At 39.5% G+C, this 21,364-nt stretch overlaps 1 protein-coding gene across 1 annotated transcript in view; it reads right to left on the bottom strand.

Annotated features, from left to right (window-relative positions):
* CARMIL1 (capping protein regulator and myosin 1 linker 1) overlaps nucleotides 1–21,364 on the bottom strand; it is a 197,358-nt gene that overhangs the window by 97,774 nt on the left and 78,220 nt on the right. The window contains exons 5-12 of the mRNA XM_009276689.2: nucleotides 19,014–19,073; nucleotides 16,639–16,760; nucleotides 14,549–14,646; nucleotides 14,120–14,190; nucleotides 13,917–13,990; nucleotides 8,675–8,750; nucleotides 5,976–6,064; nucleotides 1,460–1,554 (exon numbers count right to left, since the gene is read on the bottom strand). Coding sequence (XP_009274964.1) covers nucleotides 1,460–1,554; nucleotides 5,976–6,064; nucleotides 8,675–8,750; nucleotides 13,917–13,990; nucleotides 14,120–14,190; nucleotides 14,549–14,646; nucleotides 16,639–16,760; nucleotides 19,014–19,073 — 685 coding nt within the window. The remainder of the gene's footprint in view (nucleotides 1–1,459; nucleotides 1,555–5,975; nucleotides 6,065–8,674; nucleotides 8,751–13,916; nucleotides 13,991–14,119; nucleotides 14,191–14,548; nucleotides 14,647–16,638; nucleotides 16,761–19,013; nucleotides 19,074–21,364) is intronic.

A 21,364-nucleotide genomic window follows, 5' to 3' on the forward strand; every position in this document is an offset into this window, starting at 1 on the left:
AAAAAAAAAAAATCCCCTGCACTGTAGAATATCTACCAAACGCTCTGGTCATTTCTTGTGCTTTCAAGAAAAATGAGTTCCTTTTAAAAAAATCTTTCACGTAACACAATCTAAATACACTTCGTCAAAAGCAGAATCAATAGTGTGACAGCCTTTTTTCCAACTTAAACAGAAATTTTTGTACCATGCAGTTAGGCCTACAGCACATTGTAATAATAATATTCTTCAGCAAAACATTGGCTTTCACATGATATGGACTCTTAAGGAGGCCAAGCAGTAATCAGCAGGCAAGAGGTAATCAGAAGAGTTAAAGCAATTCGTGTGAACAATTTTAAATAAAAAACCTACTCTGAATAGGTTAAAAACAAAAATATTTTCATACTTGTTTCTAGTCAAAAGGAAAGGAGATACAAAAGAAGAAAGGAGAAAACCCTTCCCATCTTTTTTTCCTCACTGAAACAGCAGGAAAGGAGAAACACCTATACAAAACTCTGTGTTAACATTCTGAGTCAGTCAGGTTGTAATCAAAATGAACAGTTTTTTCCATTTTGAATCATGACAGCAAAGAGACTGGAAAATTTCCCCAAAACAAACCAAATAAAAAAAGGTTCACTGTATAAAATTCTTATTTTTCTTCCGGCCCAACAGGAGCACAAGATAGTCTGATCCCAGAACACTGTGTGCCTGGAATGCATTAAGTGAAGCAAATGAAAATCTCACATGGGCAGCGCTGAAGGGTCAACTCCAGACTGAAAGAATGTAACCTTATTTTAAAAATAAATGCCTCTTGGGTGAAAAGAGAGTAGAGAAAGGAGGGGGAACGGCTTGACTTGATATGTACTGAAATCATGCCTAGCGGTGCCTAGTCTGAGAAAAGCTGAGCTATTCAGCTTGATTTTCCATCTTGTGGAGTCAACAGCACTTTGCTCCAGAAGGATGCCAGTTATGCCAGTATTACTGAACATCACCAAGTACTGGCAACATGACAGACTAGCACAAAGCTGAAAAAAGGAATAGTCTCAATACTGAAAATAAGTACGGAACTATGGCTGAAATAAAAACACAAAACCATCAGGAAAATATAATCCAAGCAACAAAGTTGCCTCATGCTTCATCTTTCAACTGATTACGTTGCCTTTAAAAATGCACACCACTTTATTTACTCTCTAGTCCTAAACAGTCACTGTGTTCTATCTTCCTTTAAAAGAAACTTCTATGAAAATGCAATGAAATCTTATTAAATCCATGGTTGGCTGAAGACATTTAAATCTCTCTCAACAAGCTAATGGATATGTATAAATCAAAAAAGAACAGCTTTTCTCAGTCATTTGTGAACAACAGGTGTTTACAATAGCATTACACACAGAACAATAACCTATTATTCAGGCAAAGCTGAACAGAGCAGCAGTAATCCTCCTATTACATTTGTAGAAAGAGAAAAATATAAATGTTACAGTACCTCTATCTTCAAGTGGATTGCTAGCAAGGTTGATCGTATGGAGTCCTGAGTTGGGATTATGGGCTAGGGCACCGGCTAGTTTCTGTGCAAAATCTCTGCAAGAAGAGAAGAGAGAGGAAGAAAGACTCCTGTTTTCTCCTGTATCAACAGCACATTCAGAGACTTAAAAATGTCAAGGGATTACTCGACAGAAGTGGCCTATCCTACTGCAGAGCAGTAACTGATTCTTCACAGTTTTAAACAATGCCTATCTGGCTAATTTGTTATCTTTTAAAGCAGGTTATTTTATTATTTATTTATTCTGTGGGCTAAGAGACTGAAGGGAATTCAATCAAAGTTCAAACTGCTTTTGATAAAGATCTGAAGATATAAAAAAGGAGTTATACAGAATAACTTAAAACTCAAGCACATCTTCCATCTCCTCCATGCCACACATGGGTGGGATATACACATCAACTCGCGTACTACTACCTCCTTCACTCGCAAGCCAACCCCCTCACTTGCAGCAGCTCTCCACCAACAGTCACTCAAACAGATGGGCTTTGCAGCATATCCAGAAGGTCAACAAACCAGGAGTATTTCTGACCTTGTAAAACAGCAGGAATAACACTCTCAAAGAACAGCAGCACACTGATGAACTGGCCTTTGCTTGCTTGTTTTGACAGTGAGAAGCATCAAAGTACGTAACTGGCTGACCACAGTCCTAGCAACTTGTCCCAAGAGAGATGGTGGTATATCAGTTCTATAATGCCCACAACAGCCAGGCCAGGTAGCAGAGATAGCTCTGAACTAACTTTAACCAGCTATGGTAGGTAGCTGTAGTAGCATGACCTACCTCTGTTTCAAATCCACTTGAAAGGCAAGGGAACGCTGCCCCATCTCAGAGTGTTTTGCTGCAGCTGGACTACCACCACCCACAGCACTAAGTTCAAAGCTAGCTTGGGTTTTCCTACACAACCACACTGTCAGACTCAGGTGGAGACATGTTCCTTGCATTAAGTCACAATGCTGTTGGCTGCTACCAGCTCTAAGACAAATCCTCTGTCCTTGTACCTACTGGGAAGCTTTCATATGTTAAGGGACTAGCCCTTCTGTGTGCTTTTGTTAAACTGTGACTGTAATTTCAATGTTCTTACTTCACCTAAGTTAGATACCAAGGTAGAAATCAAATATATCCCTTGAGCTTCCTCCACAGAGCTTCTTTCTCTCTCTGCCTTGCAGTACAATATCTTACCTCCTGTAGGACAGTGGTGGAGAACTACCAGCTACATTGCTAGAAGAGTGCTAATTAACACTGCCTGTTTTCCTTGGGACAGATCCTGCCTACCATAAAAGTGATCAGCCTGTGTGCTGAGAATAGCATTGGAGGTAGCATCCTCTTCCAGTCTCTGGAAAAGAGTGGAGACTGGACAACAATAGTCTCAATAGCTTTTGGTTATCTGTTGTTGCAAGGTCTACTTGAGTACAGACGTTCCAGGGAAGTTTAGTTTCCCTTTGAAACCCCATGTCCTTAGACGGACCCCTGGGGGTAGATCACGTTGCAGTGCTGCAAATGCATGATGATGTGCTGCTTTTAGGAAAAGCGTATTCTCTTCCTAAGGTACCAGCAGCATGTGAATACAAACACTCAACAAAATAAATTCTGGGCTTCAGTCTGTGCCACCTGACAGGCCTCAGGGTATCCTGCTTTGCTACCAGCTGCTGCTGCAGAAGACTACGTATCTCCTGTAGGTCCTCAGTTAACATTTGCCAACATTCTGTGGATACCCTCCAGCATTTCAAATGGTACTAGATACCTGTGTTTAGGCAACTGAATCAAGCTCCTTATGTCCAGCCAAGAAAAATGAGGTTTTGAGTTAAAAAACAAATAAAACCCCCTTTCTTCATGGGGAGTTTCCTCCTCTTCCTTTATCCCTAACAGATTCTTGTCATTATAGTGTTCTGCCTACACCTCCATGCTTGTTTACAAACTCTGCTCCACCTTTTGCCACCAATATAGGCAGGATTACCAGAACTTTTTGGACGACTGGGGTGTGTGTGAACTACTTAGCAAAGGCACAGTAAATCAACCGCCACCAGAAAGTGCTGGATTACTTATGTAGGGCGCATGGGGCTCCAAGGCTCGTTTTGGAAAAAACTAATACAACTGCCCCACTCCCTGCGCAGCCTCTACCATAAATGGAGGCACCTGAGCTCTGCTCACTGGGCAACAGCCCTTCCCCTCCTTTATCCACTCCTTGTTTCAAGTCCTAAAATTTATTGGGTTTTTTGGCTGCACAATTCAGGCACACAGCATGCAATGTAAGCCTGACAATTTCTATAAAGCATCAAACTCGCTCTGTATGCATTGCACAGCCGTGCTTGCCTGAACTGAGGACATTCAGGCTCGGAGGTAAAGCCCAAAAAAGACTCAATTTAACTACACATAGGGCAGAGTAAGGATATTGCACCAAGGGTAAGAATACCACAGATCTGGAAATCTCAGACAAGCAAAACAATTTCTCAAGATCTGTCTAGACAACATCCCTGTAACAGAAAAAAGAGGACGTGTGTGGGAGGAACTAACACAGTTAGGTCTAAGGACATTCAGAGCCCATCCAGCAGGGGAAGATGAGATGCAACGTCACTGTCAAAGGCCCTTCAGGTACCAGCAGCAGGCACCTCTGTTGCTCCCCCTCTGTCATAGCGGGCCACTCCCTTTGGAACAGGGCTGCAGAGGACAGTGCGGAAGGTGGTAGGGATGTTCTGCCTGCCAGCTCTCAGAGAGTACGTAAGCGCAACAAATGGATCATTTTCACCGGCTCCTACAAACAGGACTTTGCAGACTGAATATTCTGGTTATCACATACTGCCCCATTCCTCTAAAGCACCTCAGGGATGTAACTCTCTTTTCAAGCTCATTGGTTCAGGTCGTCCTGAACTATTCTCCCTTCCCTGAAATCTGGATATCGCCTACCTTAGTAGTCAGCTGGAGGAAGACAAGTGTTTACGGGGCCATGTCTAAATCACAGAAATGAGTGGCTGGAGGTAGAAAAGAATTGTCTTAAACTGACTCTGCTGCAGGAGGAAATATGCTCTTGCAGCTGCTCAGGTTATTTCTCAAAGCATTGCTCTTGGTAGCTCTTTCTTAACCCTGGTCCAGCAGTCTGTCACAGTTCATTAAAAATGACTGGTCTATGAGCTATGTGAAGATAGCCAGTAACAACAGGATTTCCTCCTAGCATGCAGATATAACTGGCAAAACTGACAAATGCGTCTGTGACAAAAACAGACAGACAATGCTGATCGGAGCAGATACACACCAAGGCATGTACATGGAGACATGAAAACCAAAGTCACAGGTTGATTATCTGTCAAGTCCTGTTAAAACCAAAACCAGTTAATCCAACTGCGGTAAGTTAAGGTAGGCAATGTGCAAAGGTAGTCAATATATCTTTTAACATTCATAATTATCACTGGATTTCATTGCACATACCACAAGAAAAATGAGATTAAAATCAGGTGCTTATGTTTGAAATGACAGCTATTAACGGCAATGCACTAGTGATCAGAAAGTTTGGATGTAACTCCAAACTCCAGCTCAAGTTTCCTGTGTCATTTAGGCAATTTTCTTTTAAAGGTATTTCAATACAAAACCCATTTTAAAAAGGGGAAAAAGACCCAAACAATGGAAGAGGAGACAATGCAAAGCACACCAAATATTTTCCCTGTGCTTGTTTCCCTTCTTCATTTTTAATTCAGTATAGTGTTCTGCTTCTCCCAACTTTCCACTGCTTTTTTTAGTAACATAAAAATTCATTAGCGCTAGACTTTATCTTGTCTACATGGTCCTGGATGCTACTCTAACACTAAAACAAGCTACAAATACTTCCAACTGGGCTAGTTTGTACCTTGAACTTTGCTTCTATTTCCTGTGAAGGCAAAAAAAGCAAATATCTAGTAACTACAACCTACTGTATTTAAAACATATGCAAGGATTAAATTGTATGGCTTACCTCTATGTACCTTTCATTTAAGGCTATGGCAAGGCATTAAGCTTAATTATCTACTTTCTTGCTTTAAAAAAGTTGCTAATTGCAATCCACAAGAGGATAAAATCAGCTCTCTTGGGAATGAAACTATAATCTGTTACGCAAGATAGAATAATATGCTTTTTTAACAAAACCTCAAACACTGTTTTTTAAATGACAAAAAGGTGTTCATACTTCTGTGGGCAACCGTATTTGGAGAGGAAGTGTGAGTTAATTTAGGGCTTATGCCCTTATCCGATCCATTTTGCTCCAGTTAACCCAACTCTCCAGGCAGAATTTTAAAAACCATCAGTTTGAAGGGATTTCTTGGACATAAGGAACCTCCGAAAAACCTGATGACAAGCTTGTGACTACAGGCTCTTCAGAAAAAGGCAGACATCGAGCACAGGGGTTTTTTTAATGCTTATTCTGGCTAACGCACATCACACATCCTTTTTGCTGGGAGTAAGCAGTAACTAATGCAACATTTCAAAGGAATTACTTACGTTCTAAGCCCGGCATTCTCTAATACCAGTTCTTCCAATCGATTGGACCTACTCACCACTCGCAGTATCTGCTCACAGACATCAGTGGACTGCCACAGAAAAGACAGAACAGCATTAAAGAACACAAACACAGAACAGATGGTTACTGAGTTATAAGCTGTACATCGTAATGGGATCCAGGCCGTGATCAGCTTTTTGTCATATATACGTAAATATATAAATAATACAAAAATAAATTAAAATCATCCACCAGGAACATCCCAGAGAGAGAGTCAGATGGCAACAGAGGACTTCTGGAAAGACTCAGAGAAGTGAGAGGCAGACTAAAAGTGAGTCATTTATGAAGCAAGCCACCTAATCTTGGGGGCAGAATTTTTATAATGATAGTAAAAAACCCAAACCCTGTGATTCAGAAAAAATGCTCACTTAATTTTTAAAGAAATCTTGTTCATATGCATGCTAATCCTTCAGAAGAAAGTGGCAACTAGGCCAAAGGAGAATAAAGCCTGACCAGAAATGACAACTAAACACAAAGAAAGATGTTATAAGGTAGACAAAAAAAAAAACCCTCAAGAGCAAAAGCACTCTAGCTACAGGTCCTCCAAAGACTGCTAAGGACTAGTGCTTAAAGGTCCGTGCATTTCAATATGAATTCTCCCAACCTACATAGAAGTAAATCCCATCTTATGATCTTACTGTTGTTGGACTCTAGAATTTGCATGGACATTTGCAAGTACCATGAACAAAACATGGTAACAAAAGAGTTTGTTTGCTGTGCTCATTCAAATAGAGAGATAAAACTTTAATAGTTCAAAAGCCAATCAGTGAACTCCATACCTCATCACCTTTTATTATAATCTTTTATTTCGCTTCTGGATTTGTCCTTTTTTTTTTTTTTCCACCAACATTCATGTGAAGTCCAAAGCTGAATTTCAGTTATAATCATGAAGTGCTGAAACTATTCTGTTATCCGCCTTTAAAAAAAGGTGACATTCATAGCTGGGACATCTGTGTCTCTAATGACACTCTGACATTTTCTAGGATTTTTTAAATTTTAAACTAATTGAATCTCCTAAAAAGAAAAAAACCTGATCTACCACACACATAAAATCTTATTAATCCTTTACATAGTGAAAGTGACATTTTTTTCTAAAGACTGTCAACTCAGCCATCTTCCCAATTCTATCTTTGCCTTCCATATTTCAATAATTCAGAATATTATCACAATGCTTCCACAGCAGTGTGATTGCAAGTGGAAAGTTTCATGCATGTGCTGTAAAAACACTATGGATACCATCTATCAAACACAATGTCAGAGCGGGACTCATGAAGCACAAAGCGTTCAATGGCCTCCGGATACGTCTGACCTCATACTGACCCCTCAGCAGTGTTCCTATGACACAGATCTACTGTCCGACAATTTAAGTTTTCCTGGTGTTTTTGACTGAAAATAGAATGTGTGGAAAATAAAGTTTTTTGGTTTGTTTGTTGTTGTGGGGTTTTTTTTAAGGAATTGGTGCATTTTCAAGGTTGACAAAGTTTATTTGTTTTCCACAGAAAAGTTGCTAAGAATTCCAAAAAACTTTCACATAAAAATATCTCAGACAGATAATACGGCCAGTTCTTTTTCTAAGCAAACCACACCGGCCAGTCTTCTAACTAAGCAAACTATCTCATTTCATTGAAGCAGAAACTGATTAGTTGCATTGTACCTTTTAACAATGGTGACTTTAACAGCGAACTACAACAGGATTAAAAATACCCCCAGTTTCATTCCATGCATAATTTCGAGTAAGATGTCCCAGCAAGAAAGAAAAGTTTTTTGCCTACTCTTCTGCCAAGAATCACATAAGCTAGTTTCTACTGAATTTTCATGGAAAATGATAGCTTAGGAATGCAGTAAGAGCATTTTCAGATCAATAAAATTGCATCAATTTAAAGAAGATGAGACTCAACCTTCATTTTTAAGGACTAAAGCTTCTGGATGTAAGTGTGAAAGCAATTTCTCAAACCACTAACTCCACCTGTGACTATAAACTTTCAAGTTCAGAAGAAATACTATATTTTGATATATTTGAAAAGTCACCTAATTACTGATTTTCTTGGCCCTTTCTTCAGTAGCCCAACTTGTTTAGATTTGCCCCCTTTTTGCTTTTCAGAAAGAAAACTGATATGAAAGAATACCAATGCTACACATCACTACATACTTATTACTACACAGGGTTAGCTTCAGACAACTGGGAGAAAAATTCATCAAGTTGCAATGAAAATTAAGAGGAAAAACCTGCTTTATATGTGAGAAAAAAACAGAATCCTGATATTTTCTTTCCACCTCCAAAAAGCAACTGAGATTTCTGGCTGCTTTACAGTTAGCTTCCTATTTAGTCACCCAATATTGTTTGAGGGAGCTAGCGATGCTTAATGAAGTAGTTTTATGGGCTACTGTTATTGCCCAACAAAGTTTTCAAACTTTGTTCACTTGAAATTTTGGCAAGACCTGACTCTCGGCAGTGTTTCTATGGCATGAATTAACTACCCAACAGTTTATATTTTCCTGATATGATAAGGGGAAAAAAAATTTCAATAGATCACCCAGTTGCACTTGCCTAAAAAAGTTCAACTTGAAAAATGTAATAGCACTCTCTAAAACACAGCACAGCCTGGTAGGAGCAGGTATACTGTTTCAATTTATTACTTACTAATTTCAGATCCTTGGAGGACAGCTTTGTAAACCACTGATTATACTCCAGAGCAGCAACTATAGGTATTAAGTCTCTAGAAAAAGAAAAACACTTTTACACACATTTCATATAACTGTTGGCTTTGGTCATTTGAAACAATCTCTTAAGTGTTCTTCCATATCTAATTCCCCATGCTTTTGCAATGCTAATTGCCTACCATCCCCATTACAGAAAGCTCTGCATTCTAAAAAACGAGCATCACCAGCAGCTGTGTGTCTGTCTCGTATTTTAATACAAATTTTTGACTGGCCAACTGACATCCATTCCAGCATGAATTTTTAAACCAGGAATTTGTCTGGGCTGCCATTCCTACTTTTTGCATTACTTTTTCTTCAGCCTGTGACATATTTAAGCTTCTTAATCACCTCTAATTATAATTGAGCATAACACTAAAAAGCTTTTTGGCAGTCTGATGATTTAATATAATTCCATGACTGAATGCTTCTAGAGAACACCTCCTTGTCTGATCTCTATAGTTAAATTCCCCCAGGAAGCAGGAGACCTGCAAAAGGATAATGCGACTTTCAGCACAAACCCTCCTTAATTGTAAAAAAGATTTCAGAAATTAAATTCTAAATTATTCCCGTTTTCTTCATTCCAAGCCTCTTAACATGATCTGCTCTTCCTCTGTTAAGTTTCTCCAATAACAGACGTTGATAAATGTCATGTCCGTCCCCAGCAGAATCATCCATCAAGCACTACCATACTATTTAGCAGCGCAGCACTTGGATCATTTTAACACAACATATTAAATACATCTATACACCTACACTTGGACTTTTCTTAGAAACCCCTTGTCTTTATAGAAGAGCTGTAACACACATGAACTTATCTGACCAGCAAAACAGTGCCATCCAAGCCTCAGTTGTTGCAGAGAGAATTTAAAAGTATTGTTTTTTATAAGCTAGTCCCACACCCCACACCCCCCCCAGCTTTTCATTCAGGACATATGCAAGTAGGCACGGATCTGCACTAAACAAGCAGCACCCTTCTCGCATCTTCTTTTCCTCCTTCCTCTCCTTCACTTTTCCTCCACGAACATTTAGACACTTCAGGGTGGTTGTTAAACACGTAGGAAAGCCAGGAGACAAGGCAACACGATATGGGCAAGTCTTCAGCAGGCTATATTGGGAACTGCAGTTGCTAGATTTGGAAGTATAAGCCCATCACTAAGGTAACAGTAAGAAGGTGTGGCATTTTGCAGCAAAAGACTGCAGCCCACCAACTGCTAAGCTCACACAAATAGACCATTTTCACGCTCCTGCAGAGGAACTAGTGTGTGGTGCCCTTCAAGGATTAAGCCTGTTTTCCATCTTGTTCACAGCACACATCAAGTCTCGTGAATTCATTTCCACTGGCACAGTAGAGTCTTATCAGCTTCATGAAGTGTATAGATTTATTTCCATCTACCATGTTGTTTTTGTTCCTCCGCGCACACGCTTTATCTCCATGTAAAGCAGTAACTGACTAGTGAAATGCTGGGGGGGGACGGGACCAACCCAGAGGTATTTTCCCCTTAGGCTGGGCAGGCAGGAACCTTGCTGTGGAGTAAGGAATGTCCACATAGAGGTTTGTTCCTCCTCTGCCCTCCCCTGGAGCGATCAGTGAGAAGGTAATGAATTAGTAGCTTTGATGTCCAAGGCAAAGGCACTGGCAAGAGGGAAGTGGAATGAACGTGAGTGTCATTTTTCAGGTGTAATTTTGGTTTATCCAACCAGTGGTAACCAGCCAGCCGCAGCTGGTCGTGAATGCTGCAGGGCAAATGTTGGACAGGCTGACAGTACCACCATCACACTGGTGGAGCAGAGCTGTTCACGCTGTGGACCACCACCCCCAAGAGAGGCAGAAGGCACCACCAGCAGATGTATTTCATCCGTCAGCAGCAGCACCAGTTCCTCCAAAGGAACAGAGGGACAATGATCGGGGATCACTGGCTGCAAGCATTTACACTACCAGGGAGCTGGTAAGCCGGCTTGGAGGGCTGGCAAGAGCTCAGTACCTTCTGGGCGGGAGAGTGGCTACAGGCAGAACTTGCCTGAGGCCATCCCTTTCTCCTCTCTCCTCCCCAGGCCTCAGAGGGAAACAGCTGAAGGACAGACAGGGGGTGCTCAGAATTAGTGGGAAAACCATCACACTTTCAAGAAGTTAAAGAAACATTGCTGCAGCAGGACAGGAATATTTTAAAACAAATCGACCCAGCTGATTTGCAAATTCTCATCTTTAAATAGTTTAGTCTTCCGCAGTATTCAAGGCCTGTTTGTTCAAAACCCTAGACAAGACAGATACTGGCACACTTCAGTAACACCAACTGCTAACCCACACACACATACACACCCCGTCCTCCCCACGTGCCTGAAGACAGTGGAACCTCTGCCCATTCTGCAGTAGCCTTACTATCTAGAAAATTCACTTTATCAGATTCAATCATCTGATTTTAAGGAGAAACTATATAGTTTAGTCTTTTTTAAATTTTGTTCAAATTTTTGAAGATGCTTCTGACCAATGAGGGTCCTTTAGGAATTTACCTCTACTCCTTCTCTTGCTTTGAGCTTGCCTAACCTCATTGCGCTTGTTACTGAGTTTTCCTTTTCAAAATTATATACTGCTTTATTCACTTTATTCTATTAAATTCTAGATGTGGTACTAACAATGATCTCAATTCTTTTGCAATACGCTATAAAAGAACGCTAACTACCATTTCCAGAAGCAGGGCCTTCTCATAACTTTCCCTCATTGAGTTATACTGAGTTGCTTATATTTATTAGTTTGTTTACTAAACTATCATCCAGAATAAAGTAAGATCTACAAAATGTGTATCTGTGCCATCTTAAAATGAAAACAGATTCTGTTCTTCCGGAATGCAGAAAATCTCTCCAAGCTTCAACAACATTCAAGCTTCACTAATGCCTTCACATTTTTTCAACGTCTCTGTCCCCCAGTGTATTTAAGATGACAAGAAATTTAAACAGTGAAAAGAAAAACATCTAACAAATCACACTTTTCTGATAATTTTTTGAATGTCCAAATATGTTAAAACATATGCTACAGAGATGAAAATTGCGCTACTGAGTTAAATAAGCCCTGTTCACTTTGAGTCTTTTTTTTGCGTTGTTAAACAATTACATGGTTCACAGCACAACGTAACTTCAGATAAAACCTCAGAAGTCATGTTCCCATGTGGCAAGCCATGCTATGCACTCTGTCAGACGCTGTGAGAACTTAAATTCGTCTATAATTCACGCCATCTTACGTTGACCTCTAACAGAAATGCTTTACTAGGAAAAACACAAATTGTTTATTTTTGCAATGCATAGCCCCTGTATCTAGAGAACTGGTGTACCCATCCTACCTCGCTTCAGACCTACTCCGCAACATGAAGTATATAGTTTCAGCAATCCCAAAAATTAGGTGGACAAGATATACAACAGTTTCTCAAAACCCAAAGCATGATGGCATATTGTTAATTTATATCATTTTCACTGTGCTAAATATATCACAAAACACTTGCATACATTCTTGAACTGACTGGGATCTCAGATCCTAATTTGTATTTTTAGTGAATAACATAAGGTTTTGGCTTCCTAAAAAAATTAGTTTTCTTGAAATTTCAATCCAAAACCTTTTTCTCAGTTCAGTCCTCAATACGTAGAAACTCTCATCACAAGATGGATTCCATGGCATGTAAATGGCTCCAAAATTGTTTTGAATCTTTGGACTTACACAATTGTGAGACATTTAATAAAGACTTTTGTTAACACCACAAATATATTTCCTCAGTGATGTCAATTTTGTAAGGTATACTTCGATGAAAAGCTTCCGTGAAGCAACAAACCCATTATTCCATTTTCCGAAAGCCAACTCATTTGAACCAGCTGAGATATTCTAAATACTTAAAACACTTCTATCTACTCTTTCCTAATAAGTAATATTTTTCACTCCCAATAAATTGTTCAAACATTTAATTTCTATTGAAGCTGGGTATCCGTAAGTCACTTTCTCCAGAATGCCCTATGGTCTTCTCAGCACTTCTACCCTGCAATATGTTTAAAGCATTCTTATGTTCTTGTCCCACATTTGCTTGTGCTGAAGAGTATTCCTTTCCTTATCTTCTCTCAGCAAGGCTTAACCAACCAAACAGTCTTTGGCTACATCCGTCATGCACTGGTTGCAGCCCTGTAGTCTTGTTCGAGCTACTTCTGAATTAGCCAACACAGGTACAACTTAGTAACTTTCCCATGGGATTCAGTGCAGACTGTGAAAACCCATCACAGAAGCTGAGTAAGTATTTGAGTGGGGGGTTTTGTGAGTTTACGTACTAGATAGTTTAAAGCTGCAAAGAATGCTGTGGCAAAATACTCTTATTTACCTACCTCCAGGTTCAACCTTCCTGTTATAATATTTTACCATTGTACCTCTGACAGATTCTTAATTCTTCCACTGGGCTTTCCCAAAGAAACAAATGCTTTCTCTATCTTATTCATAGTTTCTTAAATTTGTCTTTTTCCTTGTATAATGATGGATTTTCGTTAAGACTTCCTCCAATTTCCTCCTACTTAAGTATCTTCAGATTCAACTTCCTTAAAATCCAATTTTCTCAGCAAGCTAAACTCAGTAAACCAAATACAACACTTAGCTAAGTTTCAGCATCTCATAGTAAAATTACCCTCAATTAGTTCCCTTCTGGAAGTACACATTTTTGATAGCATCTATTGTAAGTAGAGAAACTACTGGCTGGGATTCTGTTGAACAACTTAAACCTTCTACTGACTTGCTGACAAAAATGATTTCCTTTACTGTGTACACCATGAGAAAAAGATTCTGCATAAGTAAAGACTGCATAGTTTCCTTTTTTGCTTTGCCCACCAGATGTAGTTGCATGTTTTCTCTGCTGAATTTAAGCTCTTGTATCTGCCATCACAGGAAAAGTATCTATCTGCTAACTTTCTGGAGTGCTTCCAACAGCAAAATATATTTATCTTCTCAGGCTCCTCAATGAAATGTGCTCTCCATGGGGCTTTAGTACAAAAACAGCAGCTTTGTGCTGAAAACTAAAAATGCTTCAGATGGTCATTTCAGAGGTCTACACATTCAAGTAACAGCTATGGGACCATCCCACTTTAGCAAGGGCAGGTGAACACTATTGTGAGGGGGAACCAGGAAAGTCTGCAAAATATTAGCATGATTACTACATATTGTTTACCTGTGGTCAAGGTGGCTGAAGTCTTGCAAATTCAACTCTCTGGTATCTTGTGTCAGATAAATCGTATCGACATCCTGTTAAAAATACATAACCAAATACATCTTTACAGAACTGTTGTTTTTTTCCAAGTACTATGATTTACCTGCTCTCTCATAATTTGTACAGTTAGCTGAAAAGAGCTCCAGAACAAGACATGTACTTACCCACTGTACTTCTTCTCTATAGGGAAATCCAAGCCAATCACACACACAGGCATACATCTGCGAAAAGCCTCCTAAAAACAACCCAAGAGCGTATTTAACATACATAATAAAACAAGCAAACAAACATACATCTAAAAGGATACTTTAGGACTTATACTTAAAGATCCAGTCTTTCAAAACTCACTCTCTTTTTCTCTCAGAAGGCTGTCCATTGTTCTGCTGAAAGAAACTGAGACTATCCTATCTTTGCCTGGCAGGTTGCAAGAAAGCTTAAAATAGTGCCTTCACCTACCAATCAGAAGTCTGCTCCATACTAATTACACCTTAAAACTGATTACATCTTTACAAGCTTCTGCCAGAAATAGAATTAAACTTCCTGACACTGCAATTCCAGCCTTTTTATATTTGAGCCTTTAAATTCATTCTCACCACAAGGACCAAGTTCTGCCACTGTCTGACTGTCCCACAGGGCCTGGAGATTAGCCAGTCTTTCTGAAGGCTCCATAGTTACTTTTTTCAGAATCCTCCTAGATGCAAAAAGGGGGGAAAAAAAATCATTCATGACTTTGGAAGTATTTTTAAACTCATAAATCTTTATTTCAAGTACAACTTTAAATGAGTGTATAAGAAGAAATACCATCTTTAATACAACTTACTTCTCTACCGTGATGCCGCCCAGCAGGAGTAACATTTATTTGTCTCTTCTTTCTTTCTCATGACTAACCCTGTGACTGCTGGAGCAACTGAGCCCTTTTCTATGGCAGGGTCACTCAAGCTAAGGAGACTTGTGGCCCTCAATTAACACAAGGATGCCCAAAACACGGGAGAGACATGGTATTACTGGTTACCCTGAAACTGCTGCTGTTTATACAGTGCTTTTATGCAGTAAAAGCACTGTGGTGCAGAGAGCCACAGAGCATGCTGAGTAGCTACATGTGGCCTCTAGGCTGCACTCTAGATACCCAGCTCCTATCTTTGTAATTTGGTAGTGTTCTTCCTCCCCTGAACAAAAACACAATCCCTTCCTACCTTTTAAGAAATGAAACTATCTGTTTTTCTGAATGACAGGACTGCCTCATAAACTGCAGAATTCCATAAAACAGAGGGAAAGAATTAATAAAAGATATTAATGGGAGAAACCTCTTTCCCCCTTTTTGCTTGTTCTGGTCTTATATGATCTGCATAACTCCAATGCCTTCATTTTGGAAAGTAATGCCATCTGAGAGGAGAGCGAGAAATTTGATTTCTTTTCCGGGAACCAAGCTCTCCATACAGCTACACCAAATGCTCCAGCAAAGTTCTCAAGAAAGCCCAGAGAAAACATGTATAGGTCTCAAGGCCTTCACAGACGCCCAGACAAACATGTACAGCCTTGCAGCCCTCTTCACTCGACTCTTTTTGCCTATGTTTCTCACATTGTTACTGAGGTTTTATGGCAAACCTGCTCACAAATATTCACTCATATGTGTGCTTTTTGAAGGAAGAGCTTGATCTCCATTAAGGCAGTTAATAATACTGCCACAGAGATAAACTGGAAGTAAAAAAAAGAAACTGCCAGCCAGAGTTTATGAACTTGATTTCCTACTCCACCTACAGGAAAGGTGAATAATAAAGACATGCACCCAAAATAAAACATGTAAATTTAGCCTGACCATTCACATCTAATGTCTGTTACAAAAGATCTTAGAAAGATCAACGTGTCCTGGAAAATGCTTTTACACAGTCCACTTTCTCTAATATTGCTGAAAACCAGGAGCTGAAGAGAGTAATAGTAGAGCTGCATGATCTGGTAGAGAGTGATGAAGATGAGGCAAGGACAGAGAGAAGAAATAAAATAAAATTAAGAAAAACTACTGAGAATTGCTGCAAGATGATAAAATTCAGAGGCACAGATACAAGAAAAAAAACCAAACCAAAAGCAAGAACAATGCATAAAGAAGCAGAGCAAAAAGGCCAGAGAAGGAGATGTATGATCCAAGGAGCCAGTTACACCATGGAAAGTATATGACAAGACTGCCCAGGGTTCAATTTTGAAGAACAAGGCTCCCCATCATGTGCATCATTTCACAAACGCTGCAAGTAAACAGAACTTTTCCCTCCTCTCCCAATTCAGATTTTACTTCTAGGGAAAAAACAAAACAAAATGAAACAACCCACTGAATATCACAGCTGTTTATGGGGAAAGGAGTAAATTACAACAAAAAGCCAGAACCTAAGCTATACCTGAGTTTGGAGAGGCAATAAGGTAAAATGAAAACTTAAGACTGAAAATACCTGCATCGCCCCTTCAAAACAAAAGCTCTTTTGACCCTACAGAGCATGCAGAGCCTACCTGTGCTCTGCACTGCCTCCTGGTTCTGTCATATACCTGCATAAAAGCTTAGTGCTTGCCTCAAGGTGTTTCTCATACCCAGTACATTTCTGAGGTCAGGGTGGGGAGACCCGCAGACAAAAACTGGTGGCTTGTCACCCTTTCCACACAATCCGTTGCCGCTAGATGTGCCCTAAAAGACACTTACACTGGCGAGAGTCCAGGGAATATCTTCCTGAGGCAGGTCCCAATGTGCGCCAACACCTCGTTCACATCCTCCGAGGATGCCATCTTCATGGAGATGCTGCATTTCTCAGTTTCCATAATCAACTGTAAATAAGAGGCATGAGGGCAGGAACTGGGTATCATGTAATTCATGTCCATTTAAAAAGCAGATCATTTTGAATGCCAGCTGAATGCTTTGCATGCCAGTAGGAATCTGTTATTCTTTAAGACATGACACGACAATGCTCCAGGTAAAGTTTCTGAAAGTTGTTCTTGAATGTACAAGACCCCCGTACTCAAACTTTGCTTTTCCTAACTGTGCCCTGCTGCTTCCCACGGGAATAAAAGTTTCAAAGGATCTTGACCTCAGCTGACACTCTGAAAACCAAGAACTTTTCACAGCATTGTCCTCTTTTGAAACACATCCCAGAACACCAGGAGAAGCGAGCGCAGCCCGAGAGGAAACTATTGAACGAGCAGGGCCTGCTTCCTCCAACAAAAAGTAAAAGTATTTAATGGCTGTGATCCTCTGGAAAAGCTCTAATGCTTTGATCTATGCCGTTTAAGAAAATGTTACGGCAATATATGGTCTAGGTTCAGATAAAGCAGTAACTCAGCTAATGTAACTGTCCCGCTGTCTGGTGGATACGTGCTTCAGCGAGGGGGAAAAATAAAGCCTTTTGCAACCCATCTCTGTTAATATATTGAGTGTTCAGAATCAAATCAGAGTACTGTATGACTGACACATCAGGTCTGCTGCTGCTTTCAGCTGCATCACAGGAAGCAATGTAATGTTTGTCTTCTCCAGTGTGAATATTTAGCACAGCCTGAGTCAAGCTCTTTTAGATGAGGAGCTGTGCATACACAGTAAGAAGCTAACATTAGGACTAAATAAGAAGAGTAGATAGACAGTACGAGAGGGGACACTGGGTAGTATGCTACAGAATATTGTTTTCAATTGAAACTGGTTCCCAGGGCTCTTTTGTTTCCCAGTTCGTGTCTAGGGTCATCACCAGGATAACTCTCAAAGAGGCTGTATTATTCCAAAAGCACACTAAGAATCTTCACACCTTTTCCCACCAATTCAACTCCTTTCTGAACCTGTTGCTGTCACTCCCTGGAGATGAATGAGTGAGTGGGCAAGTTACTACTGTTTTTCATCATCGCCATATTAACATTTCCCTATATTACTCTGTCCATTTGTTCACTTATCTTACAGTGGGAAGCTCTTCATGGCTTTCTGCGAGACGCCTAGCACAAGACTACGTCCTTCAAGTATCACGGATATAACATGCTGTTTGCAGGAAAACTGCAACAATACCATTTGCCCCGCAAGCAATAATCTAGGATTCTGCCTGCCTTTGGCTATAAGCCTTACACATTTAAAACACAAATGAATGTAAACATGCAAAACCTTAAAAAATATTTTAGGAAAATGGTATGCTAAGTGAGGCTGCTGAAAATCCCTTGTAAACACTGCTACAACAGTGATTGTCTATGCCTCCAGGAATAATTAGCATTAGCTACCATGGCATTTTAGTATCTTAAATAAAGCCACAAAAACATACACGGAATTTACTAAATGTCTCCCCATTAAAATAGTAAACATCTGGACCTTTTTCTTTTTCTCCTTTAAGGAAAGCTTCAAAAGCCAGGTTAAAAAGATGACATGTTAAACACAGTAAGAGCTTTTCTGAGTTCAAATAAAGTGTCAGACGCTCCTATTTTTAAAAAGCTCTTTAAAAGCCAAACACACATGAAACACATGAAGACTTTGATACAACTGAACTGTCAAGTCTTGTCAACAGGTTCATCTTCTGAATGAAAAATGTATTAAAGGCATTCTTCTTTTCAGCACCTTCTCTTTGACATTCACTTTTTTTGGGCACATAACTTGCTGTCAAATATATTTTGTGTTTTATTCAGTAATGGCACCAAGAAGAGTTGGAAGCAAACCATTTCTGCCTGCAATGTAAGCAGTAGCTTTTGGCTTCACCATAAAAGAATACACCACAGAAGCCATTCAAACTTGCGTGGCGATGATTACATACCAGCCACCATTGTTTTACCACCTCTGAAAAAAATATTCACTTACGAGACAAATGAAAATTTGTACCATATTGAACTAGGAAAAAAAATGTATTTCTTATCGTCATCCCACCTGCACAACACATTCCTAAAATTGACTCTTTAAATTCTAATCATTATTGTTAAGACTTTAAAGCACCATGAATGTAAGAATGCAAATGTACAGTGTGCTCACCGGATGGGGACACCTGCATGTTAGAGCATTACCTCCGTGACTGGAACAGATTTAGCAATGACTAAACAAGTATCTTTTATCTAGAATACACTCACCTGACCTGGTTTACTGGAAGTTACTCCTTGGATTTCCAAGTAGCTGAAAGTTAGTTCTAACTGTAGTTAAAAAAGAAAATTCCACATTAGTGCAAACATCTTCTTTTAAGAGCATGTACGCTTTTCAATGAGGTTAAGAAAACCTTGAACGAGGCTACTGTTATTTTACATCAATTTCTGTAACTGACACTAAGTATTTGTTAATATCTTATCTGATCATGTTTTACACTAAAAGAACACCTATATTTGCTTGTTACAGGTTCAAATGGTTATTAGAGGTTATAGGAATACCACATTGGACGTTTTACTGCAAGCTATAAGCACATAAGCTTATAATAGAATTTATGACAAAATTTTACTATAAAAAGCATCGTTTATACAATACCCTATTGATGTGTACTCTTGTGACTGAATAATCATTAATTACAATACTTACAGCATCACATATTACTCTTTCATTAGTTACACTGATCATAGATGTGAAAAATTTTACTGCACAGAAGCTGAAGGGACATGCACACACAATTTTTTATATATACATATATAAATAAAAATACCATATATGGATAGATAGATACAGATATATAAATGCTCGAGACTGCTTTAGCATGTCTAAAAGTATGAGAGGAAATAATACATTAGCTTTGCCTGAGTGGGTTATCTGGACGACAGTCAGGATTGGCAGGGAAGAAGGGTGAACATACTGAATCCAAATGGAAGCTTAGAAGAAGGCAGAAAAGTCTTCTTCTCCAAGGACAAATCTAGGGCTACAGGGAGTGTGCTAAGATCTGAATTCACAACTACGCAGACAAACATCTTGACAGCTGAGATATGCAGAAAGAAACAAACTTCTTGGACTGAATCATAACTACAGGGCAAGACATTAACATGGTCATTTCCTTTTATTTATCATTAAAACCATTGTAACTGAGCGGTCTGTCTGAATTGCACAAAGTTTCCTGTACTTTATCTTATTCTAGGTTCACAGTCAGGGTGTTCCCAGGCTAACTGGCAAACACCATATTATTCTATTTCTGTATTTGTGGCAATATTTTTAAAAGACGACCCTGAACGACTCCTGGGGTGCTCAGAACGCAGATGCAGCTCTCAAGACTCCCTCTCCGGAAAGGCTGCAACAGCACAGAAGTCAGGAACATACCAGTTTCCAACCATAAGAACCAGCTAAAAGTTTTCCAGAAAGCAGCAATACAGTAGGGAGAGCTCCTAAACGTGAAGGTCTCACTGGCAAATTTGTAAGTAGTCATGAACAGTGTTACCACAGGATGAAGCTGCCCAAAAAATTCCAGTTGAAATAGTTATGATTTAGAATACACTGAAATTCAGGGGGATTTAATGAAATAGAAGACCTTTTTTAAGCACTTAGCTACATTATCCACTCACAGCTGCAGAGACTGAAGATGTTATTACTGTCTATTTGTTCTTTGTTGCCTATTTTCTGAATCCTTTTCCCTTCAGTTGCCCTCATGATTTGACAGCATCAGAAGATACAAGCACCCCTCAGCCATTTCTGTGCAAAGTCCACCTTCCACCAAAGACCTAACTCGGTGGCCAAACTTTACTCTGAAGTTTCTGAAGAGTCTTCACGTGCTTCGTTTCACTTATTCTGCTGCAGGGGCAGCATCCTACAGCAAACAGGCAGCTTCAGACCACAGGGGTGCCGAGGCAGGAGAGGCAGAACCAGTCATCTTCCCAGTGCCCACACCATCACCTTGCATTTTTCCAAAGACATTAACTTCTCTTCAAGCCTCTTCCATGCCTTATTTCTAAGCTAAGACTGGCAATCTTTGTGATGACAGGACATGGCCCCATGCAGTTCATTCAGGCCAGAAAGGAGAAAAAAAAAAAAAAATCCATAGCAGCTCTTGTTGTTGGCTACTGGAGTAAGCCAAACTACACGTATAGAAGTGAAAGGCTCTTTTTCTCCAGTGCTAGTCAAATTAAACGAACATATGAGACGATCTAAAACATTTGTTTACCTAAATCATAATGAAATTTTAGGGAAAAGTTTCTATGATTGAAATCCTTCCTATTTTGCAAATTATTTACCTATCAGATTGAAAGTTCTGCTTTTGCTAACGTACTTTGTATGTATAAACATATATGTATGTACACACAATCAAAAATACCCTTCTACTCTTGAGAAAAGTTTACACAGATCCAGGCTCAAGAATTCATTCTGCAAAAATCCTCTTGACTAGAGTTAACAAATACCAGGAAATGTGACAACATCTCTGTAGTTCATCTTTGGTTCATTTTTCTACTTAAAAACATGGATTTATAGTCCTTGCTTTGCAGCAAAAATATAGAACACATTCTAAACATCATCTACC

The sequence above is a fragment of the Aptenodytes forsteri genome, unplaced genomic scaffold (genome assembly GCF_000699145.1).
Source record: "Aptenodytes forsteri isolate BGI_AS27 unplaced genomic scaffold, ASM69914v1 Scaffold97, whole genome shotgun sequence".
Classification (NCBI taxonomy): domain Eukaryota; kingdom Metazoa; phylum Chordata; class Aves; order Sphenisciformes; family Spheniscidae; genus Aptenodytes; species Aptenodytes forsteri.